Source organism: Crassostrea angulata, chromosome 3 (genome assembly GCF_025612915.1).
Source record: "Crassostrea angulata isolate pt1a10 chromosome 3, ASM2561291v2, whole genome shotgun sequence".
In the NCBI taxonomy this organism is placed as follows: Eukaryota; Metazoa; Mollusca; class Bivalvia; order Ostreida; family Ostreidae; genus Magallana; species Magallana angulata.
In genome coordinates this window covers 47,891,305-47,915,883 of record NC_069113.1, presented here as the reverse complement: position 1 = coordinate 47,915,883, position 24,579 = coordinate 47,891,305, and the positions used below count along the sequence as shown (strand labels likewise).

Sequence of the window (24,579 nt, the reverse complement as noted above, 5' to 3'; positions counted from 1 at the left end):
GCAAGGTGTACCGAGAAACAGTTGAGTGTTTCTTATGCAATGTCGTCTTTAAAGCTCTTCTATGAAACACAGAAATTTATTTCTTATAAAAATGGTGAAAATGAGATTTTTGATACTCATTGGAACATCTGGAATCCAATTTTTACTTGAATTTTCCTTATCTCTCTCTCTCTCTCTCTCTCTCTCTCTCTCAAAAAAAAAAAAAAAATTTGCACTTCTGAATTATTATATTTAAAGCATCATAATCATAATCATAGTCTGCAGAATGTGTGAAATAAAAAAAAAAGAAAAAAAAAAAAGAAAGAATAATTTAAGAAAATATGCGGCAAAAATATCTTGGGATAGACTATAGTATTCTGATCCGCTTCTTTGTCATAAATTATTATATGTACATCTTTTATTCTTCGCCCCTCGTTTAATTTATTCTTCGCCCCTCGATTTCCAGACATTAATCTTTCTTGATGTTATACCATTCATTGTGCTTCTGACACATTGTTTCTATGTTGATTTCGCAATATTATGTTCTATATAGCACATTTATATATTTGATCAGAGTAGAAAAAAATTATAAAGATTATAAAAGAAATTTAACTGCTAATCTTTGCTTTCCCTACATTGTTTAAATATTTAACAACTCGCATATATCTTAACACGTTCACATTGCAAGAGTTACTGCCTCTACAGTAAATACAGAAAATTATTCGAAGGATACATGTATCAAGAGATTCGTGGTTTTAATAAGTTTTTGATGAGCCAATACTCGTATCAGCACACGAATACTCTGGCACCCTGAATTACATTTTGATGAAATCCACCCGAGGTACGCTATAGTATTTCCATAATTATGGTTCATAGGGATATATTTACATGAATTAAGTATTTTCTATTTTATATAATTAAGGTTTTTTTTAACCAGTCTATCATGATCAACACCGAATCTAACAGTTTTGATCTATGACAATGTTTGGAGTAAATTGTAACTTTGATATTTTAAAATACTTGTACTTTTACTTACATAACCCGAGACGTTTCAATGAAAATGTATTTTTTATTTATTTGCGTTTACCAAAACCAGGCTATGTATGGAGTTAGAATATTTTATAACATGCAAAATGTAACTAAATGCCTATGAATAAAGCCTCATTCTATATTTTCTTTTGAAACGATATATCAAAATAGAAGTATCATAAAAGATGAAAATTAAGAGAGATTTTAATGTGATGTAAAAATAAACAGTAAAAAACTTTCTTAGGTTTTTCATACGGACTGTGAAGGTAGCGATTGCAGGAAAATGCAAATGACTTGATGACGCAATAGTTGTATCAGATGCATTCTTGAGGACATTTCATATTGATATTCACACGGGCACCTCACGTCATGTTTTTCTCACAGTAAAAAAACATACCTCCTACTTACAATGTATATATAAGTATATTATAAGTAGGTAGGGGTGTGCCTGTGGGTGTTCAGTATATTGTGTTCAACAAACATGATGAAGAATTTCATTATAAATACCATATTGCTAATGGATTCAAGGTAAATAGCTAAAAATAAAACATACACAATATCGGTGATAATATATATTTCATAGTTTTATTTGTGAAAGATACAATCTTACATGTATTGTATATACGAGTTAGAAATGTGAGTAAGACATAAGAACTGGGAATTCTCAGTTCTACTAAGTAAACGATATTTCTCAAATGGACAATAAAGACAACATTCAAATAAGTTAATACATGAAAAGTTAGGGACAGTATAACTTTGACACGGTTAATTTCCTTGAATAACCATAAAACCCGAGTCCTAGTAAATAATACAGGGTTTGATTGTCGGTTTAGTCACACACTATTCGATTCTCCGCGATCATCCCTCGATGGTAAGCGTACAGGTGTGTTCTACATGCTTCCCAAAGGATAGGCTTTAGTTGAGAGAACTTTCTTGAAGCACTTCTTTGGAAGCAGGAATGGGGTACGAAATCGTCGCCTGCGACGAAAACTTTCCGGGATATGAATTTGTGTGATGTAGTTTCAGTTTATGTCTACAACGACAGACTGATTGACATTTTCGTCGGAACCTCGTCCATCTTTACTGTTAATGCGCCTAAAACTTCGTTTAAACATTTTTTGTCTCATAAGATTTTCTTTCACACTAAATCTATGCGTGTCAGTGCGACTTAATTTATTGGTTGGGCGGAAAGCAAGCGTGCCTTGTTTCCACTTCCGGTGAATATTTTCAAGCCTATCCTCAAAGATTTGTTGCAGAATGGGCGTATCAGAACTGTATCTCTCTCTAGAAGTTCTGTGCATGCGCGAATTTTTCTTCTGGAATGGTCGATACGTAGAGCCGGGGGTGGGTGGAAGAGACGGAAGTTCATCGTATTGTTCCGATTGCGTGGTCATATCGTCATCATCATAATCCGGAGGTAAATCATCGTAGTCGGGCTCGGGCTCTAATCTCTGTAATCGCTGAGCCTCGCTGACAACAAATCGGACAAAGTCCTCCTCCGTATGAACTGTTTTAAACCAATCGATTCTCGTGGTTGACATGAGATGGAGAAAGGTACCCCAGCGATGAATAAACATGCTAAAGAATTGCAACGCAATACACAGGGCGAAAATCGAAAGAAACATGAGAGACAACGGTTCATATTTGTTGATGATGTAGAAATTTTTCAGCTTGTCTTCCATAGCCTGTAGCTGTAGAGTGATGATGGTCCACAGGAAGTTAATCATGCAGTAGATGAAGACGACGTTGTTCTTCAGGGAGATTAAATCCTGCTTGATCTTCTCTTTATGACTCTTGTCTTCGTCCAGTGGGTGGAGATATTTCTTTATCATGAACTTCCAGAAATCGATTTCGTCGTTCTCCAATCGGGTAACAGGACCGTTGCCAAATATTTCCATAGTAGTCCAGTATGGGTTGTCGGGGTCGGGTTCCCATCCCTGGGGAACAACATCCTCAGGCTCTTTGGCAGTTGGCTGAGTTTCCTGTGATTGCTGAGACCTGCGATCGTTCCTTGACATCTGTCTTTGAAGAAGAAAACTCTCTTCTTCAGTTTGACTTTCTTCAGTTTTTGTTTCGATTTCTACTTTACGATTGACATTCTGACCCAAGAAGTTTTGAAGTAATTCCCGCGCGTCACTGATGAGACTCGTCAATCCGAGGCGATTCAGTAAGCTCTTGCTTTCCCTTTTCTTTTTTTTCTCCTCTTGTTGAATTTTGAGTTCTTCTTCTTCCTCTTTGGTCAATTTTTTCGGCGTTTCTCGGGTTCCCCATGATACGTTGTTGAGGTTACACAGGTAATACACGGTCAGCAATACAAAAGTGGATGGCACGGTCAAGAAGTACAGAAGACCGTACACAAGGCAAAAGAACTCTTGTGGATGAAGAATCCCAGCAATCAAAAATATCGTCACCAGTCCACTTAAAAACACCACGTTAGGACTCCCAAAGTTCTCAGTGACGATACTAATGATGGTTCCAATTGTTGCTATCATCATTACAACCGTGTATAAAGCTGTTATGACGGCCGCTGCCGTGATTTGGTGATCGCTTTTCATTGTCATACAAATGACTAGATACACAACGACGGGGAGGATACTGAGGAGGTAACCTTGCCAGATAGAGAGATTCAACACGGAGTGGTACGACCCGGTGATCATTAGAATGACGGTGGAAGGAGCCAAGATGGTGGATGCCATCAGAACGAATTGGTACAGGACGTAAGGCCGGCTTATATTGTCATTAATACGGACCGTGTCACGCCAGGACGACAGAAGGTCCATCATGTTTGCCAAGGTTGAAGGTGACCACCGACGACGCTGGTTAAAGAACTCGTTAAATGTTTCCGGGGCAAAGGTCAAAGCATCAGCACCTGCGCAGTAATCGATTCTATGTCCTTGTTGAAGCATCAGCGTACAAAGCCATCGATCCTCGCCTATAATGAAAAAGGTTAGGAACATTCAGAAAAGTTATGAATATTTACAGGTTTGGTCAATATCAAAGCATATTAAAAAACATCAAACGTTGGAGCATTGGAATGAAATATACCTTGCTCGAATTGAATGTAGTGTCTGGCTTCTGTTGGTTTTGTTGTGTACATCTTCATGACGTTATCGTCCATTAAAGCAGAACCTCTGAACAAACTAAAACATCCAGGACAACAAAGAACGCAGCCAAAAACGTGCTCGGCAGCCTTCTGCAGCCAATGACCAACCGCGTACTCAAACTGCTGGTACCACACCATAGGACCTAAAGATAAATGTATCACATCATATCATACAGTACATTTTTCCAAACTTTCGTAAATGTGAAACCAATCATATTGAATCAAAGTTTGCTGTTGCATTTATTCATGTCTTACCCGAGCCAATAGGATGAATCCTTCCACATACTGCTCCTACTTTTTTGTTCTTCTTCATCCTGTCAATCAAAAGACGGACAGATTCGGGTTTGAAATCAACATCCCCGTCCAGCGTCAACAGGAAGGTGTTTTCTGCCTGTTCGTACTGTTCTGGAGTCATTCGCATGAAGAGGGATCGGAGAGGGCGAGAGCGTTGTGCCTTCTTAGACTTCTTCTTGCGGTTTTTAAGCTTGGATACTGAACTCTCGTTGTCTTCGTTCATATATTTGTCTGCTTCGCTGGATCCAAAAAGTTTGTAGCCCAAAAGGTAATACAGGTACATGCACTGAAATGGAAGACAGGACACATCTTATCAGACTTGATCGATAATAATTGGGATTGTCTTTCTTGTGGCTCACCACAATAGAAAAAATTAAGGCGAGAGACAGAAGACATCAATTGTGATCCAAAGCAGATATCCGATATTAAAGTAAGTGTTTTTATTAATGCATGCCCTAAGGACACATAAAACAAAAGTACCTGTGACCACCGTTTCCTGTGTCTCATTCTGTTTTTATCTTTCAAGTGTACAACCATGCGTGTATGTCCAGGCATTATCCAAGTCAGGCGTCCGCCGTAAGGTGTCGCCGTCTTCTCAGGAGGCTGGATGTTGATTGGTCCTTTCACTACTGACCTGTTCAATAGTATGAATATACTTTAATATACCAATTTTTTGTCAAAATGTAAGATATCAGCACAACAACATCATAATTTTGGGGGTTTTCAGTTTAATTTCAAATTTTACAATTTTACCTGGCAGCGTCTTCCATACAATCAATATATTGGCGGACGAACATGTTTGGAACCCATTTATCCACTGTGTCATCAAGTTCAAAAGCATCGTCAAAAATGACATGCACTGCAAAACATTTTTTAAAAATTATCAATAAATGCAAAGTAATTTTTTTATGGATTTGACGAATAATTTAAACAGGCGTAGTTTATTTGCGTCAAAAAAATTACTTACATTCTAAATCATAGAAATCTGGGTCGTGAATTCTGAACTTTTCCTGCGCAAGTTTGCTTGCACAATGAACGTAATCCAGTCTGCAAAGTAAGACACTTTATCAAAACTCCCATTTCATACAAACATTTATACATAACATGTATTTAAATGGTTTTTGTTAATAAAACTCATATAATGCTAATGAATACCTAAATAATGATTTCAACAATTGGGTCATCTCCTGTCGGGTTTCGTGCCACATGGTAGCACATGCGTACACCTGTGGAGTGACGTTTGCTGTGCTGTATACGTCATCAGTGAAGTACGTATCCTCGCCAACATAGCGGAAAGTATCAAAGCCGGTCAGTTTGACCTCCTTATCATTACGACGGCGTCGAAGAGTCAAGGTAAAGTCCGGAAAGATGCCTTCGAAATGTGGAGTTACGAAAAGTCTAAAAAGGAAAATATGTAATGAATTATAATGAAAACAGCTTAATATTTAGAAAATGATTCGCAGCCCGTAATTTGAGAATTTACTCTAATGAAGGAAAAATGCCTTCTATATTTTAATTTATCGACGTACTTCTCAATTTTGGCCATTCTTTCGCTTTGTGGAAACCAGATATGAGAGACTGTGATGCAGTAAGACAACCAGACCAATATGGCGCAAATAATTGGAATCATGAGTGAGTAAAGATCCGTTGATTTCGGACAAAACCACCCGCCTGTGTGCCAGTAGATTGGAAGAAAATCGAATTCACACTGGAAGAATATCAACAGCAAAGATACTGCAGGGCCTATCACCAGTGGTAAAGAGAATGCCGTTCTCTGCATGTGCAGTTTGCACGCTAGACCAGCTAGGTATGTGCAAACTATCCCAGAGCCCATCTGTATAAAGAGCAAGCTGTACGATACTCCTATTTCTTCCGCTTTTGATGAGTACTTGCTGGTTGTTGCGTTGAATTCGTCGGTGCCAAGGACAACAAAGTTTGTGTTATTTGTGATCAGTCGTGCCATCAGGATAGCCAAGCCGATTTTGAAAGGTGCGATTAGAAAGTAGGACGTTTCTCTGACGTCCTGTAGAATAGACCGCCAGTGTTTGAATGGGATGGTGATTCGCCCGAACACGGTCCATTCTCCAGAAACGTAGTTCTCCCACCAACCGATTGATAACAGTATCAAGGACAGCGGCAGCTCCCAGTCACAGGTCTGGTTCAAGGTCACGGACGTTCTTAAGGTCGTGGTCTCGTTGTAAGCTTCCATGATGGAGTAGTTACCTTGCATTATGAAGTTGCCGACGGAAAAGAACGGAATGGCAGAGACTTGAACTAGAAATGCTGCTATGTTCATTATGATAGCCACGATCTCACTCACGCTGAGATTTGGCCTTCTCTCATGAACTATGACCTTTAATAGACTCGGAATCTGGCATACTGCAAACGTTACAATCAATCCTCTAAAAAAGTCAGTGGATGGTAATACTCGAAACAGTAAGAGACACATTCCGAATGTCTGTAATCCCTCTATCACCAAAAGCTGAAAAACAAGATGACCTAGGGTTAAAGGTCGGATTCTTTAAATAAATCCAAATGAAGTAATTTTGAATTTAATCAGTATCAAAATGAAATCAAATAAAATCAATTGTTTAGCCCCAGACATGTAGCTGTGGTTTAAAGTAGAGTGCTTACGACAAAAAACGTTTGCATGGATGGCCATTCTTTTCCACCGAACAAAATCTTCATGAAGGCCATAAACCAGTTGAAAGCCATGGGTCCACAGAGACAAATGAGCAATGAAAATAAATGATGACCTCTCGTTTGTTCATCCTACAATTAGTTCAAATACGTAAAGAATAAGACTGAAGTAATGCAAAAATGTAAAATATTCAGAATGAAATGAAAAAACAAAGTGGTGGTCTTACTTTATTAATCCCTGAAGTTAACAACAGAAGCGAGAGCTTGCTGGCAACGATGCAAGCGATGATGATGATGACGAAGAAGAAGTAGAGAAACAGACGAATCCCCTTCAATATCTCCTTGAAGAAGTAATCATCATCTTCAAACTCCCTCTCTGACACTTGGAAAATATCGTAAGGGCGCCTGAATACATAAAAAATAAATGAAAACACCAACAGTTTAATTGTGGCATTATAGTGTATAAAGAAAAAAGAAGTGAAGTGCTTGTAAAACAAACTTTATGGACAATGGTATGGTATAACTGATTGATGTCGTTTTTGGTACACACCATTGATCTGGCTCTGGCTTGTCTTCTTCGATTACAGTCGTTTGGTCCGAGCTTCGTGAATCTTCGATAAACTGATTTTGAACTCCTCCCTTCCTTGGCATACTGACACTGTCCTCAATTGTATCCGCAATACTAGGACTACGACCTGAATAATCTGTATGATAGTCACGTGATATGTAATCGTCTGCGTTGTCCATTTCAGACATCGCTTCTCTGTAAAGAACGTCATCAAAATCTAGACCACTATCGCGAGATCCTCTTATTGGCATTCCACTGGGAGAAGAACTATCGCCTACTCCAATTTCAAACATTTTGGAACTTGATTTCGGTAACAGACTGTTATCTTTCTCAGGTTTTGAAACTTTTCGGGTTTTTAATTCAATTTCGAGTTTTCGTTTCGTCTCTGCTTCTTTCTTTTTGCGCTGTTCTTCTTGCTCTCGTTGTATCAGCCTTTGTTTTTCTTCAAATTCTTGTTTCCTTTTTCTTTCTTCTTCCTCTAATTTTCGTTGTCTTTCCTTTTCTTCAATCTACAATTCATTTGGTTCTTTTTGAATGATAGCCATCAAATTGCTTATACGCATTACTTCCAGCAAGCATAAAAATTTGGTTTGGATTTATCTACCATATTATTACCTAATAAATGAAAAGAATGATCAACTTACAAAGTTTCTGAGATTTGTTTCCAGTCGATCTTGTTGCCAATATTTTAAAAACAGCTGAAAATAATAAATAGAACATTGTTTAGATATATACAAAACTGTAGGTCATAAAAGGTGTTGAAACATTGAGTAAGTATGCGAAAAACATGATGTATTGCATGACGCGATCATGCTTGTCCAGATCCTGACGAGGAATGTGGGCTAGCAATAACATCATGCATTGTGGCGAGGCAGAGTACGTAACGTCAGGTAATGTACCTGATGAATTTCACCTGTGACGTACAATCAAAATTGACCAACAAAAAAATCAAAAACTTTCACCTGATTATTACAAAAACAAAACGTTTATTGACAATCCCATCAGTGCAAACATGGCGTAATACATGAAGAATGTCCTGCCTACCGCGTTCTTTTAATAATCTCTCATACATTAATCTATTGGTATTATTTTTTTTTTCATATTCGTTATTGTATTTTCTTACAGCTATACGCCTTAAATTAAAAGTAAAATATAAAGTTTTCTGGGGACACTATTTCAATGGCCGTACAGTTATGTACATTAATATGCTTAATATAATGTATATCATTATGATTTGAATGACATTTGGTGCGACACACAGTACTATTCCAGAACGAACTGACAAGTAATTAAAACACCTTATGAATAATAGTTACCACTCTTAGTAATTTCTACTTATTATATGTTAAATTATCCAATATAAAGTATGTAAGTTATTTCGGAAAGCTTTTAAAATATAAATTATTTTAAAAAAAAGTAAAAATCTCAACCATAAGAAACTAGAAAATTGTTTTAAAAATGTGGATTATCAAGTGATTGAAATTGAGAAAACGTGAATTAGGAGGTTAAAAATTACCTTAGATCTACCTGTTCCAAACCCCTCTATGTCTGCCCCTTTTAGAATGCCAAGAGATATAGAAACATCGTCAGCAACATTTGGTAGTGGAGGGCAAAGTTCTGCATATCTATAGGCACAGAAGTTTTGTACTTTTTAAACAGGAATAATTATGTTATTGTTTTTTTATTTTTTTTTTTATTATTATTAAACATCATACCAATAATAAAACGATTTTTAAATAATGTGTGTCATTGTTATATATTATCACCCTTGAAATATTTTTGACTTTTATTAAGTACATGTAATATGCTATGACATATGTTATTGAATCAAATCTTTAAAAAGTAAATCAAATCTGATGTCAAAATGTCAAGCATTTTTTTCGAAGTGATTTAAAAGCTTCTTCGTCAATCAAGAATCTGTCACTTCAGAAGTGGTTTAATATGAACTTGATGTACCTTTTGAAGATGTGTAAAATTTACCTTTTGACAAAATCTTCGTATCGGATTCTAACTGGATAGCCCTCTCTCCTCAGTTCAGCTATTTCCATTAAACCGTTGCATAGCAACTGTCGTCTGGTCAACTCCGTGTCAAATTTCCCAGAAGATAGAAAATGGTTGGGTTTGATGCACCTAAAGTATTCCGAAATGCGTGAAAATTTAATTCCATGCTTCCAAATGCAACATGAAGGTTTCTCAAAGTGCACAAGAAATATAGCCTCTTACACAACACGATGTATTTTCAACAATATCCTCAGAACAGGTAATAATTTTTGGTTTGCTAGTAAATCATCCTTCCGAATTAAGAAAATATTTTATTTTAAAAACGGACCGTCGTCACGCACAGTGTTAAAACCAAGAGGCCCTACTTAAAATTTATTTCTTAAGGCGGCGGAGTTTGCCCTTAGGACACCACAGATCCAACTAAAACAATACGAGTTTTGTGAATTGACAATCAGTCTTGGGTTTTAAGCCTGTCACTGCTCGGGAACTAGTGCTGTTTTAGCGGTTCTCAACAGTTATTGTCATATTCCTCTCTTAGTCACTTTTGCTAGGCGCTGGGGGCGAGCACCCAAGCGTGTCGAGCAACAGTTCCTGATATAACTACAGTATTTTCCCATTTCCGGCTTATTACTCCTACTTCAATTCAATTAACTGTGTTGTCATTTATTTCGTTAATTTTGTCCTTTGGAGCAATAAATGACCTACGAAACATACAATTGCTTAAACTGCATTGAAAATTTAAGAGCGATGTTCTATTCACTTGTCTTCAAAAACATAATTCTTAAATTTTTGAGTCTTAAATCATTTCTTCATTAGCATAACTGACATATGTGAATTTAAGTGGTTGATTTTTATATTCTGAACATAGAACTAATTTAACCCTTTAATCTTTCGTACATTCTTGAAAAAATGTACAAAAGTTTATTTCAACGGACATATTCTTCGAGATGTAAAAAATATGATGTTATTGTAAACCAAACTAGTAAATTGAGAAAGAAACACAGCGACCAATCCAATAACACTTCAATCTTTAAGAAATACCAACCAAAAATGGGCACATAAGTGTATAATGCGTAAAGAATCCAAATTAACAGACACGAAACACGAATACGATGTAGATAGAGAAAAAGAAATCAAATGCACAGACACGAAACACGAATACAATGTAGATAGAGAAAAAGAAATTTCATGGATTCGAAGAAAAGGAATTTGAAATAATTACCCATCAGATGTTCTAATACTCAAAACAGAGACTTTCAATAGGTGTATTATATATATCTCAAGTATACTTTCTCTATCAAACAATAAAGTCAAACATGTAACGTTTATAGAGATGTACAGAAATAAACTATTGTCAAGCATTAAAATACATGTAAATATTGGCGTCTTTACCTGACGAATAATGGCTGGGCTTGTGACAATTTGGTCATCAAATCGGACAACGACCTCTGAAATAAAAATAATACAACGGTTTAATTATATCCATACATAATGTATGAATCAATTGCCATATTCACCTCTTTCTTTTTTCTATACTTAACATTAATTTTGATGTAACGTGTATTTACAGAGGACTTCATTCAGCATTATGTATATTATAATTTTTCATTTAATGTTCTATGTTTGTATTATTCATTTTAGTTAATTTATACTAGTTAGTGTATCAATAGATATCGCCGCTTACATAAAATGATGGTAAGCTTTACTTTTCGTTAAACTTTTGGAAACCATTTTGATTCAGTTTAAACAGGGTTTCAGGTTAAGCAGACATATATGACGTTTTTCGTGTTGTCTGACAATACGACGTATGCAATGAATGTTTGCACTAAATCATTACTTGGGTGGTAGGTTTTTCACGACTAGACATATCAAGGGAGCTCATGTAGGTCCAAAAATTATAAACAGACAAGAGAAAGAAAACGAAGTAAATTACTTGAATGTCGGGGGTACAGAGTATGTAATAAATAGTTAATCTGTATCAGGATTATAAATATGTATATTCTAAATAGTAAATAATTTGTTTTATTATTAAAAAGGAAGGTTGCTAATTTGTGTCAGTGAGTGTTGTTTATCAGTATGCTGCCAAAAACTGTTTACGAAATCATATATGAAATATCAAAATTTACGACCGTTTACCAGAGTCTGCTACCACATAAAGAATGCCTTGTTTTGCGCAAATAAAATATGGATTTTCGTCTTTGCTGTTTTTAAATAATGGGTGTATGGTGGAAATACCGATTGATTTGTATCCTAAAACAAAAAGTCCATTTTAAAGAAAAAAAGTCATTCCTTTGAAGCATGATGATTTTCTTCTTTTTTTTTTTTTTTTTTTTTTTACAAAATGTGCAATGTGACAGTGCCCAAGACTCTATATAGCGCCTTGTCAGTCATAAACTTAAAATGAAGACACCTTATGATCCCGTATGCTTTGCAAGACTTTGAAAAAAGTTATCACGAACTAAGAATCTCCATTCCATAAATCCTACCTTAAAATGTTTGGTGACTGTTGGCGATGCTCGACCCAAAGACGAGTATTTGCTGCTCTCTCCGGACAGTTCTCGGCTCTTTTTGATGCGATTGGAGACCTTTCGAGAAAGGGATCTCCGTAGGCGCTCTGGGTCAATCTGTGAGGGCCACACTGCAGGGAGTTTGGGCCGCGATGTACATTTGCTCGCAAAGCTACAAAATCAGTAAAAAAAATGAATGAAAATATGATCAATGCGGGAGTTTTGTATTAAACTAAAATAGAAAAATACCATTCATTTTCTCCGCCCAAAAGAGGAAACGTCGGTTTGGTTTCAAACTTAACCTGTGCTGAACCAAATTCTTAAATTATAATATGTAATCAGATTCAATGCTCTGAAACAAGCGGCATCATAGGTCAGTAGCAATGTTTGTGTGGGGAATGTTGACAGATAGAAAGAACGTCGGTAAAGTAAAGGTCAAGTTAATGAACCAATCAAACGGGCGTTTACATTGATGCACGACTCTGTGATGAATGCATGTAATAAAAAGAATATTACTGGATACTCTACCAACACCTGTGATCATCAGGTCAGAGAAGCTGAGTTTTGAATATAAATAAAGCAAATTCAAACATACAGGTAATTATTTTAAAATAGACTTGTTGAAGATGTTTTTGCATGGTCATTTTTATTGTTAGTGGAAGAATAATAGAAAAACAGAAATTGTACATATACATGTATCGTAATAATTGTTTTTAATAAAGTAATCCAACAATATTAATTTTAATGGATTACAATTTCAAATAGTCGTGTTTCAATGACAGTGCTTGTCCAGAAAGTGCACAAACGAATCCCTGAATAAAAGGTTTAAGTAGTGAGCTTATTAAGCATTAAACTGGAATCGATTTAAATTGACTAATTAAATTGATGTGCACGTGAAAACTTAAATATTCTTTTTAAAAAATCAAACTTAATTAGCAAAACCTTACATACCCACAGAAACAGAAATCCCTGACCAGTTAGCCTCCGTTTAACATGGACGACCCACCACAAAAGACTCGCTCAGTACTAGAATGACTACTTAAGGTAGCATGACCAAAAAGGCCCAACTTGTGGAAGTCGTAAACATGACAAAATGTCCGTTACATATAACACCTCATGCCCGCTACGCGGACCTGGACATCGATTTGAGATGATTGAATGTCATTATCTAGTCTATAAAACCGCATTATAATATTCCAAGGGATCGCTCATTATTGTGTGTACAAAAAGCAACAAGATTTTTATTTATAGCCCCACGTGATTAAAATTGTTACGGGATCGTGATTTGTTTAAAAAAATATTCTTATTTGTTTTGAAATAGTTTATCTCCATTTTCCTCCACTCTTCATCTTAAAGAATGAAAATAATGACTATTACATAGTAAATGGTTTTTGTTTGAATTCCGTTATCAATTAAGAAAAATACAGTGTAGTTAAAATGTAAATATGATTCAATTTTTTAAGATGAAAATTTTGACCCGAATCTACTATTTTCTGAAATATTAAAAAATACAAATGTTTTTAAGACCCTAAAATGAATTTTTCATCGCTGTTATTCTGTAAAAACCCAAGCACAGAAAGTCACGACGTAATGTCACATTGATAGATATGAAACAGAAAAACACTGTACACGATATTAATTAAATTAAAACTTAAGGGAGTTTTCTTCCATTAATCATTAGACACAATCTATTTGTTTCGGAGCATACGTAAACTCGAAATTAAGAATGAAGACAAACAGGTTTTGTAGCGATGAGAAATGATGCAAGCGGAGTTTATCTTAATTTTTCTAAACATTTCAACACAAGATAAGAAGGCATTTTTGTAAATATGATCATTTCTTGCAGAATCTATATTATGGTATTTGAATTGAAAATGACCATACAAGAGGTAGGAATAGGAGTTTGATCGTTACAGACCGTCACAAGTATAATTTCAGAGTGAAGGACTCAAAATATAAAACATATTGAGTTCTTATAGCTACATAACCATACACACATTCTAAAAACTTCATTCAAAATGCAATTATTAATCTATTTTCCAAAAAATTTAATTACTTTTTGGCAAATAAAGAACGAATTGTAACTATTTTTAAAACTAAATTTTTTTTAACACTGTACAAAACAAGTCGATATAAAATACTGAGTCTATTTCATATCATAAACCATTGAAAAAAGACAGATTAAACAAATACAAAAAAATCTTGACTGACAATTTTAACATAATTTAAGGAATTTATAGGAATTGCATAAGATTTACGTGGTTTTGGGTTTTAAAGTAAAACCAAATTAACATATGTTTTGTACAGAGGGTTGGTGTAGGAGTCATGATAGATACACATTGTGTAAGTAAGGTTACTCACTCCGAGATAGTTCCTGTTTCTGATATCGAGGCGGTGAATAGATCCTTGATGAAGTTGTTGTTACTATTCAGCAGACAGCCCACCAAGTCCTGACTCAGTTTGTCGCGGTTCCTCTCCAAAAATCCATCCGCGTCGTAAGTTACCTTAAAAAGAGCGAAATCAAGAGATATCATGTAATTTACTTGTTGATATGTGTCATCTCTCTCTCTCTTTCTCTCTCTCTCTCTCTCTCTCTCTCTCTCTCTCTCTCTCCTTGGTATCTCTCAAACAAAATAGTTGTCGATTTTTCATTTTTTTAAACAAATGTATTGACTAACTTTATTATTTATTTAAAATAATAATTGTTTATTTATGAGGTGTTCAAGTATTAAAAAAAAATCTCTACAATCAATTTGACACGTTTTGGGTGAGTAAGACTTGCTGGATTTATACAATCGTAAAATCAATTATTGATGTGACAAAAGTTTTATGAATTAGATGTTGTTTAAATGTAAAAAATATGAATGAATAAAAATATAGTTAACGAAAAACACGATTCAGAACAACGAATAAATATACAAATATTACATCTATAAGTCGATATTCAAATTTTGATAGGTTCAAATAAATGTACGCTATAAATGACAGTTTTCAAAAGTGAAAACTGATTGATAGATGACTGAAACGTAATGATATTTGATCAAAGGTATTCGGAATCAATTTATGAATAAGAGACATCTCAAAAAAATGTCGTTGTCAAATTAATCAACTATCAAAAACCAATAATTCAATATACTTGATCTCATTTATTGATTTACTTTGTGATTAATTCCTTTGCAATTCTTTTGAAAAGGTTTTTTGTGCTTATGTTAATTTTCACGGAAATAGATAAAAAAAATTCACACGTGATACATGTATAGAATATTATCCATGTCAAAAATCAAATTGAATTCATGTATAATATCTCTCTGCAATTTATATAATTCGTATATTTGCTAGACCAATATCAAAATTTCCGAATGCCTGCTAATAAAAATTACATCAATAATGCTAAAAAAAGAAAAAAGAAAAGAACGTTTTCTTACTTGTTCGGCGTAATGGCGAATAGAAAAAGCCACTCTATTGCCCATTGTTGCGGCATATCGGGTGCTGTCCTTACAATATTTGTTGAGTTTTTGGACCAGGGAAGAGTCGTTGGACTGTGGAAAATGGGACTCCTCATCCAGCAACGAAAGAATGCCGTCCCTCTGAAACAATAAAAACATAGACCATTTTTTCTATTGCAAAAATTTTCGACATTTGGGAACGATGCGTATTCAGTGATTGCCAATACATAGTTATGCCATAAAACAAGATGGCTTACTTTAAACACAAGCTCCAGAACATCGTCGTTGCTATGGTAGACGATATCCCTCCATTCTATTCCTTCAGCCTCGTAGTCTTTCTTCTCGCGGGGGAATATGTAATCCATGAAATATTGTTGGAGTTTTTCATTTGATATATTAATTAGAAGCTGGTCAAAGCCATTTTGCTTGAAGTTTTCAAAACCGGATAAATCCAACAATCCGATGGAAGAACCTCGTGTTAATCTAAAAAAACCAAAGCAAATATGAAAGGAGGGAAATGGATTATAAGCGGGCCATTCCAGTAAAGTTGATCCAAAGTAGTTTTTAAGTACATGTATTGGCTGTGTAAGGTTTTGTCACTGCTAACTTATTAGAAGGTCAACTGTTGTATAATTTAGGTACTATCATTGCATATTTAACAAAGGTTAGCTCTGAACTTAACAACATTTTTTTAAATTAATACATCAGTTCAATCTATATAAGAATGGGGTTATGATGATGATTGCGCTTTAAAAACATTTGAATTTTTTTCCAGTTATCGGAAATGCCCGAGATCGGAGCTTGGTGATTCGTGGTCACTTACTGGCTCTGTCGGCGCTGATTCGGCCAGATGTTGCGGTTGATTTGTCCGACAATCCATCCAAAAAGTCTGGAGTAGAGGTCTTTAGCAAGAGCATCTCTGCTGTCATTGGCCTCTCTTAGACTCTTCCAGGACTGAATTCTTTCCCCTTTAATGACAAAAATTCTATGTTTACCACACGGCTAACGTGTAAATGGTATGGATAAAAGAAGCAAGTGCATTTGTGGACGTATTTGTGATTATTCAAAAATATTTCCCAATAGTTTTTGAAGTTATTGTAAATTATTGCAAATTATCAGACATAACAAAAACATTGAGTATATATCAGTTCGGAAAAAACCCTCAGTGACACCCTATAGGATAATTTTGTGTTATGAATGCAGAAAATGTTTATGGTAATCAAAGACGGCAACAAAAGCAAAGGTCGGAGCAAAATGCAATAGAACTGACACGTTTATGTACCAGCCAAGCTCCTCATGAATAAACATTGTCCAGTTATGTATTTGAGACGCAGCGAATTTATCTCTAGACATGTCACACTGGAGTGCAACAAAATGCATATTCGCCGACAGATATGAAATAAAATCAAAGCTGCGCTAAAAATAACATCAGGTGCAAATGTTAACGACGAAATATAGATAAAGTTGGCATATCATTATAGTTTGAAGGGCGGAAAAAAATGTTTAATTATTTTAAATGAAATATTGGTTGTGTTCCTATTCTAGATGCTTGATTGTAATTTCATATCCAAGGCATTTAACGTCTAAGTGTAAGGCTACTCAACAGAGAGATACTTGTCACTAATGAATGATGAATTCCAACATTATCGCAAAACCGCAGGGAGATAGAAGGAAACGCCATAACTTAATAGCGCGGGCTCTTAAGTAGAGCAATGACACAAAGCCAAAAGAAATGAAATAATGAATGAATTGTTAAAACATTCTACAAATGACAACCTCTTTCATTTCTAACAACACAAAAACTATTCCAAAAATGAAACACTTATGGGGATCTTGTCTCCAAGTTTGATATATAATGAATATTTTTATACTTAAGTCAATCATTTTCCCTGTTATTTACGTTTTCAATATTCACGTATTTACGGCAACAAAAATGGCGAGAGTTCAAAATTAAAAATTTACCTTTAATTGTGCTGACGTTTGAAATTAGCGCCTCTGTGAGTTCAACCTCGTCATCAATCCCCAGTAACTTAGCAACCGCGTGCAACGGGTATTCATCCGCAACGGAAACCCCATCTGTTTCTTCAATGGGCATAAATACTATATTGGCAAGATGTAGTATGGCAGCCAATATAAGAAAGATCACTTGGATATGCTACAAAAGGACGATACGATTTTTTTGAATAAAGAAATGAAACATGTTTCTTGGGTATAGCGAAAAAGTGAAAACAAAAGCATTAAGTCTTGTTGAGATGACTGACCTCTTCGCTGAAACCAGTCTGTGCCATGATGGAGGTGAGAGAAGAAAACATCGCTTTGTAATGCTCCCACTCCTCAGCATCTCGAAATACGCCATTCTGGATATCCTCATCTCGCATGATTCTAAAATAAATCCATAATGGACTTGTAATGTCTTAGTTATGCTCATTGTTTAATTTGAGATTATAAACTCGTGAAGGATAGTTATATGATATATTGTATATTAGTATAAAAGAACAAGTACTGATGGGACAGCAAACTATTATTATATACATGTACCTATGGCAATCCGGGTCTTCCAGGAAGTAGTACAGAAGTCGTTCACGTGACATACCCGCAAACAATGCGTAGAACACGTGGAAGTTCTTCTCACCGGAAGAACGATGTACAACACGTGATTTTTCCAATATGTAATCGTCAATTTTGGCTAAAACAATGGAAGATATTAATTATTGACTAACCTACACGACATTCCATACAATGGACAATTCAAATCAAAACTGATATAGCCTTTTTGTCACTACCATGACTTTCGTACCTCCAAGAAGGCGGCCATTTTCTGTGTAGTGGAGCTCGATGAATTTCCCAAAGCGACTAGAATTAGCGTTCATCACAGTGGAAGCGTTACCAAAGGCTTCAAGCAAAGGATTTATCTAAGGATAGAAGTAGAAAAATATATTTTTACTTTGTTGCAGATTTATTTCAATAGTAGATGCAATGCATAGTTGAGTTTCTTGCTTTATTCTACAAAGAATAACGGGGGGGGGGGGGGGGGGGGTATGTCTGATGAAGTTGTAACTGTGTTTTTGACTATCACAGAATATTGCAAATGGGAGAGAATATATAGTTCTCACACGGTCGTAAATTACAATGTCGCTGTGGCTTTTTCCGCGGTCTGTGTTAAACACCATGTTTCCCTGCCTAAGAACAGTACTAACACTCATTATATGTACCAGTAATGTTTGAACAGACCTCATGGCTCACCAAGTACGTTAACAGCAAGTAGCTCGATTATAATATACAGCTCATAATGAGCATAAATAGCGGGATTTGGAAATAACGAAAATAAAACAAGAACGTGCAGGACTTTCTGGTTTTGGCAAAACCTTTCTAAGAAATTGAACATCAAGAATCTTCTCTGTATTAATCCTTGTTGTTGTTATTTTTTATTGGTCGCGGTTATAGGTGGGGTTTTGTTTCAATCCTTTTTAATGGTTTTTGTTTTTGTTTTTTATGCTGTCAAAAAAAATCGGATCGTTTATTTGACGGTTTCATAATGCTAATTAGTGGCAATGACTGATAACTTCACATCATAACGACAAAATTTTGAACGGAAGATGGATCACTTAACATGTATAATTTCGTCTAAGATACACCTATATCAGACGTGGGATGTTTTTTAGCACGCACCTGTACTATTTTGTCGAGCAGCTGTGTGTCGTCACTTGGACTGATCTTCATTAAGTGGCGGATCATGTATTTGGTGCTCTCGGTTTTTCCTGCGCCCGATTCGCCACTAACCAAGATGCACTGGTTTCTTCCGGTGTTACATAGCGCCCGGTAGGCATGGTCGGCGCTCCAGAACAAGTGAGGTGGGCGCTGGGTCCGAGTAACCAAGTCTGTGTACTCCTCATGTTGCTACAAGGTGGGAAAGTCATACATTATCTTATATTCTAGTGAAAATTAAATATAATAAAGTACAAGTGTTACAAAAGGTACGAATAGAAAAGAGATAAGTTGTGTTGCTAAGTAAAAGTTTCAAAAGGAAAAAATAAATTGAAAGTTTGGGAATTTGGATGCGGGCATACATGTATTTCATTGCATGAATATCGTGCTTAACGACCTATCAATTCTTAAAACTGAATCAAAGCATTGTATAACGATCAACGTGTTTATTTCTAACTTATCAAACATGTACATTATAATAATTAAAAATTCATATATGAATTACTGTCCTTCATCACGCATAAAATTAGTAAGATACATATAAAGGCTTCCTTTTATTTACCCAATGTCGTCGTCGATAGAAAGATAATTTCGCGATTGGATGTGAGCGCATGTAAGTAACTACGGACCAGGGTTAATTAACTTATAAAACGCTTTGCAATTCATAGGTCATTGCTATGTGTACAATTACGAACAATTGTCAGAAAAGACAACTATTTCTCATGGACGTCTTCTAAATATGCATTATCATATGAAGTTTATGGAGTTTTTTCTACGTTTTTAATGTAAATATGATGTTCCACATTCTGAAAATTCAGTTAATGATTTCTCCATTCGTTTCTTTTCAACAAAACCCTTTCTGACATGCAAAAAGTTTCCCTTGATTGTTAACATTATGCTGGTCAACAAATGATCACTGTTCTATTGTGTTATGCGCGACTATTTTTTAATTGTTTTTATTTTTTGGCATATTGTTGCGCTCTGTTTTCTTTTTTCGAGGGTTGAATATAATGCGAGTCATAAATCATTCAAGCTTACAGCTTACCTTCTCATCAAACAGACCGATAGGCTTGCAGGGGTTCACGGCGACCAGAATATCACCAATATATGTCTGAAAAAACAGTAAAACAACTTCAGTATCCAGCAGTTATTGTTCTCACAAAGACACGGGGGGAGTTACAGACTTTTCCCGCCCTCCTTAATGTAACTCAGAAAACTACTTTCTCATCACCATGCTCCGACAAGTCAGTTGCTTATTGTACAAAATATCAACAAACATGTCGGCCAGATTAATGGAGACCATTGAATCTTATGAATGAAAAAAAAACTTTTCATATCAACACATGTATACGATGAAGAAATCAAAGTACTGAAGAACTGACGGGAGTTGATTTTCTTGATGTTTATTTATTTTAAAATCAATGATATGTTATTTTGCATGACAAGTACATATATAGTTTCCAATTTGATTTACGCACATTTTTATAATATGAATTTTTGGACTTTTTCGACAAGAATGTCGAGAAACCCCCACATGAATCATGTTAAATAATATTTAAAGATAAAATTAATTCAATCAAACTATGTATCAGTAATAGAAATATTTCTCGAAAATTGTATGAATCCAGGCAATATTGAACTCTAGCAAAACGCTCGGCTGACACCGTAAATCTCCGACAAGGATTTACGGAGACAGCCGAGCGTCGAGTTGAACAAGACTATATTGAACTCTGGCGTAGGAATACATACGACTACAAAAAATATTTAAATTGTTCGTACCATTTAAAATCTGACTATTTTCAAGGTATTTATAAATAAGTTTCCTTGAAAAACAATGCTTTAGCATACATTACATCAAATTTATCAATTATTTTCAAGAACTAAGTCTTGTCAGCAGCAATGATTTGTGCTGAGGTCCAAACACTGTTTCACTTTCGGTTTGTCTGGGTAACTGCATAGGAGAGTTGATTAAAATCAACTCCCAAAAAGTATCTTTGCACACAATCAAAATCTTCAACTTCAACACATTTTAAATTTACTTTGGTAAAAAAAAAAAATAATTTAGTCTAAATTGGCACTAGATGTGATTTAAGTTAACCGTACTCTTTATAAATTTTCACCTGTTGCGTTTCATAGTAAATTTGCATTATTCTTTTTATTTGCGCTGATTATCTTAACGATTCTAAATTTAAGTCAAACACTAACCAATATAACTAATTGCTAACTTTTGTTTGCGTCTAATCTAGATACAATCATGAAAATAGCGGGAAAAGATCTTAGCGGAAAAATCACAAGGTTTAAGGTAATTCCATTTTAAGATATACACGTGCGTTTCATTTTGATTTGATAGAAGTTGCACCTGATTGAAGTACAACGATTATTATTTCCTTCATCATCTGAAAGTCAATAAATCAATTTTACTTCTAATATCTGAACAACTCTTTCTATTGTCATTTGTTAACCAATTTTTATTAAAAAGTACTGTTGTAACTCAAAAACCATTCCTGATCGAAGAGATGTCATCTCTGATATTTAATGAAACCCTCCTTTATTTGAGCAAGTGCTTAGACTTTGTCCAATGTCTCTAACTATAATTTCAGGCAAGTAGCACTTTTTCTCGCAGATTTTTTTTTAAACTTACATATAAAAAGTTAATTATTGCCCCATTTTTGTGGGGACCATGACCCCCCCCCCCCCCCATACACAAACGGATTAGAAATTTTTATGATTTTTAAAAATTTCTTTTTTGCTTGTCAAGATCTTTTGGATGAATCTGCCTCCTCCCCCACTTTCAAAAACGAAAGTCTGAATTTACCATTAATTTATACTGTTATCATTTTCTTTTGAATATGTATGCATTCCGATATCAGACCCAATCCCCATTTTAACTATAGAAAACAACCAAATGCATATACCACGGTTATACACAATAATTTTAATGTTGTAAAGAAATGTCTCAAATTTAATCCTCATACCAAGTTTTTTAGTGGTAAGGTTTTTCCCCCTCCATTTTAACTTCATTTTACTTAAAAGTTGACAGTACGATTTGTAAAGTCTGAATATCTAAAAACTAAAGGGTTTTCTAGATGAGAACTGCGTAATAGTTTTTATTTTAACCAAATAACTTCGTTTATCCTCGCGCTCTCCTGGACACAGACGTGAGGCACTTGTTATGTTAATGAACCGCTTTCGCCGATCTTCCTTATAGGAAACCTGACAGAGGGGGTAAACGCCCCAAAAATTCAGTGACAGTCGAATGAAAAATTAATTATTGGAAGAATGTTGTTGAATTGTGTGATTAAGAATGCACCCTTCCTTGATCACGACACGGACATATTATTTATTTGATTTCGTAATTATATTCTGAATGCATATTAGAGAGCATTTACGGTTACTGAATATGGTAATTGATAAAAGTGTTATGATAATACAATTAAATACGAATCATAATGAGGATTCAATACATTTCACATGAGTAAAATGAAAGTAATCACAAAACACCGGTCAAGGTGAAAACGATTATTATTCTGATTCTAGGTAATTACTGCTTCCTTACATAAGGTCGGACAGAAAATTAACAACACACCTTCTAATGCAATTTTAACACAAAGACCAACTGACCCAATAAAAATTATAACATTTATCCTAAGGCTCGTTCTCCAATGAGCAAGAAACACTTTTTGTCCTCAAAATTATCTTAATGGGACCACTGCATGGTTGCAGCGAGGGAATGACAATCTAAAGATTCTATAAGTGTCTTATTTGATGGGTTAACTTCATGTCATCATTGATGAAATTTTTGTTATTTTTCATTCGAAAGTTTCTGCCTGTCCTTCTCATACCATATCCTTATGATATCAGTCATTAAATGTCTTGGCAAGGAAGGATTTTCAATCAGTTCTGACCAAAATAGAGTATTACTTCATTATATCATTCAAGCCCGTGCTTTACGAGGTGTATGTGACAAGAAACTATTTGCATAATGTCGGCATTATTTGTTTCTACATGACCCCGGGGTCATTGTCATTACTGGGTCATTAACAGGTGTAAAACAAGTAGTGGTCATAATCGCCGTGTATTGTATGGTCACTCTTACGCGGATGAACAAAGATTGGATTGATAGAAAAAAAACAGATTTCACAATATGTGACCAAAACTAGATAAAGATAACAAAAATGACTCAAGAATAACTTCTGTTACGAATCAAGATTCTATCATCAAAGTGTGTCTTTTTTACTTGACGTCTAGTATGCTATTTTTGTGCCAAGAAAATGTTAATTACTTTCAAATCGACGCGTCCTCAAACTTTCCCATTAAAATCCTATTCTAGCATCCATTGTATTCATTAAACAATAGTGGTTTCAATTAAATTAATTAATTAATTACTTTGATTAATATTCGATAACTTTAAGAAGGCGTAAAAAGATCTATATACTGACGAAATAGGAACTTACGTAGTACTTTTCTCTGTTGTACCGGGTCCTTAGAGCCTGGACAATAGTATTCTCATCCAACACTTCTAAGTCACTAAGATCGTCTGGGTTCATTGCCATAGTAACTACTGGCTGAGGTCAAGGTTCAAATGGATGACTGAAACAAAAATTCAGAATGACAAAACATGAATTTCAGCGAGAAGGGGGTTCAAATTCATGTTTGCTGGCGAATTATTACATTCAACTTACAGAAATAACGACTGAAACAAGCCATAACTGTTAAAGAATTACCATATTGTGCAACAATCCTTTGCAGCACAAAACTTTCTAAACGGTGACAATCCTTTGGACTAATTTCAAATGTTTACAGTCCGTACAAAGCATTTAATTAGAAGTCACCTCTTTACGTATTGTTTTTAGCGTGGATGTTACTTGCGTAACAAGGAAACGGTTGACGGACTATGTTGGTTGTAAAGGTAAAACCAAAAATGACGAATTTCATGCATAATCGTACTACACGCATTGTTGTGTATTATCTTCGTTTACGATGTTAAAAATTTGATTAATTAGAATGAATCACATAAATCTATCCGGATCCTCTAGTCTTTCTTGCCAAATAAATGTGACCTCGGTAATCTTTTATTTTTGGTGGGATTACTTGATCAAATATTACATATATTGCAGAGAGAGTAAAATCTTCGACACTAAATATAGATTATATGGAGACTTACCTAATTACGGATTTGTAATCACTTCAAACCAATTGTAAATGTATATATTTTTTTATAATATCCACTCCAAAATTTATCACAAGGAAATCATAATGTCACCTTGGGATTGAAGCCATATCGAACCCAAAGTTATCACTGCTCTA

The 24,579-nt window shown here is 35.0% G+C and overlaps 1 protein-coding gene across 1 annotated transcript; it reads right to left on the bottom strand.

Moving 5' to 3' along the window:
• Nucleotides 1–1,574: 1,574 nt before the first annotated feature.
• LOC128177628 (uncharacterized) lies at nucleotides 1,575–24,579 on the bottom strand. The gene is made up of 28 exons (XM_052844426.1): nucleotides 24,437–24,579; nucleotides 23,727–23,862; nucleotides 20,318–20,383; nucleotides 19,237–19,464; nucleotides 18,365–18,479; nucleotides 18,106–18,253; nucleotides 17,829–17,949; nucleotides 17,530–17,722; nucleotides 16,391–16,535; nucleotides 15,825–16,050; nucleotides 15,547–15,708; nucleotides 14,483–14,625; nucleotides 12,101–12,293; nucleotides 11,007–11,062; nucleotides 9,594–9,743; nucleotides 9,130–9,238; nucleotides 8,258–8,311; nucleotides 7,596–8,122; nucleotides 7,273–7,450; nucleotides 7,040–7,177; nucleotides 5,935–6,887; nucleotides 5,561–5,803; nucleotides 5,373–5,452; nucleotides 5,159–5,264; nucleotides 4,886–5,039; nucleotides 4,367–4,691; nucleotides 4,054–4,254; nucleotides 1,575–3,940 (listed from the first exon to the last, which is right to left on the bottom strand). Exons 2-28 carry the CDS (start codon nucleotides 23,823–23,825, stop codon nucleotides 2,031–2,033), a joined length of 7,023 nt encoding a protein of 2,340 aa, XP_052700386.1. The 5' UTR covers nucleotides 23,826–23,862; nucleotides 24,437–24,579; the 3' UTR covers nucleotides 1,575–2,030.

Bases quoted from the DNA above. Each gene is read 5' to 3' on its own strand.
- LOC128177628 (XM_052844426.1), bottom strand. From the start codon at position 23,825: ATGGCAATGAACCCAGACGATCTTAGTGACTTAGAAGTGTTGGATGAG. The intron at 19,465-20,317 runs GTAAGCTGTAAG...CCCACCTTGTAG, and splicing joins TCGGTCTGTTTGATGAGAAG to CAACATGAGGAGTACACAGA. The intron at 8,123-8,257 runs GTAAGTTGATCA...AATGAATTGTAG, and splicing joins AAACAAATCTCAGAAACTTT to ATTGAAGAAAAGGAAAGACA.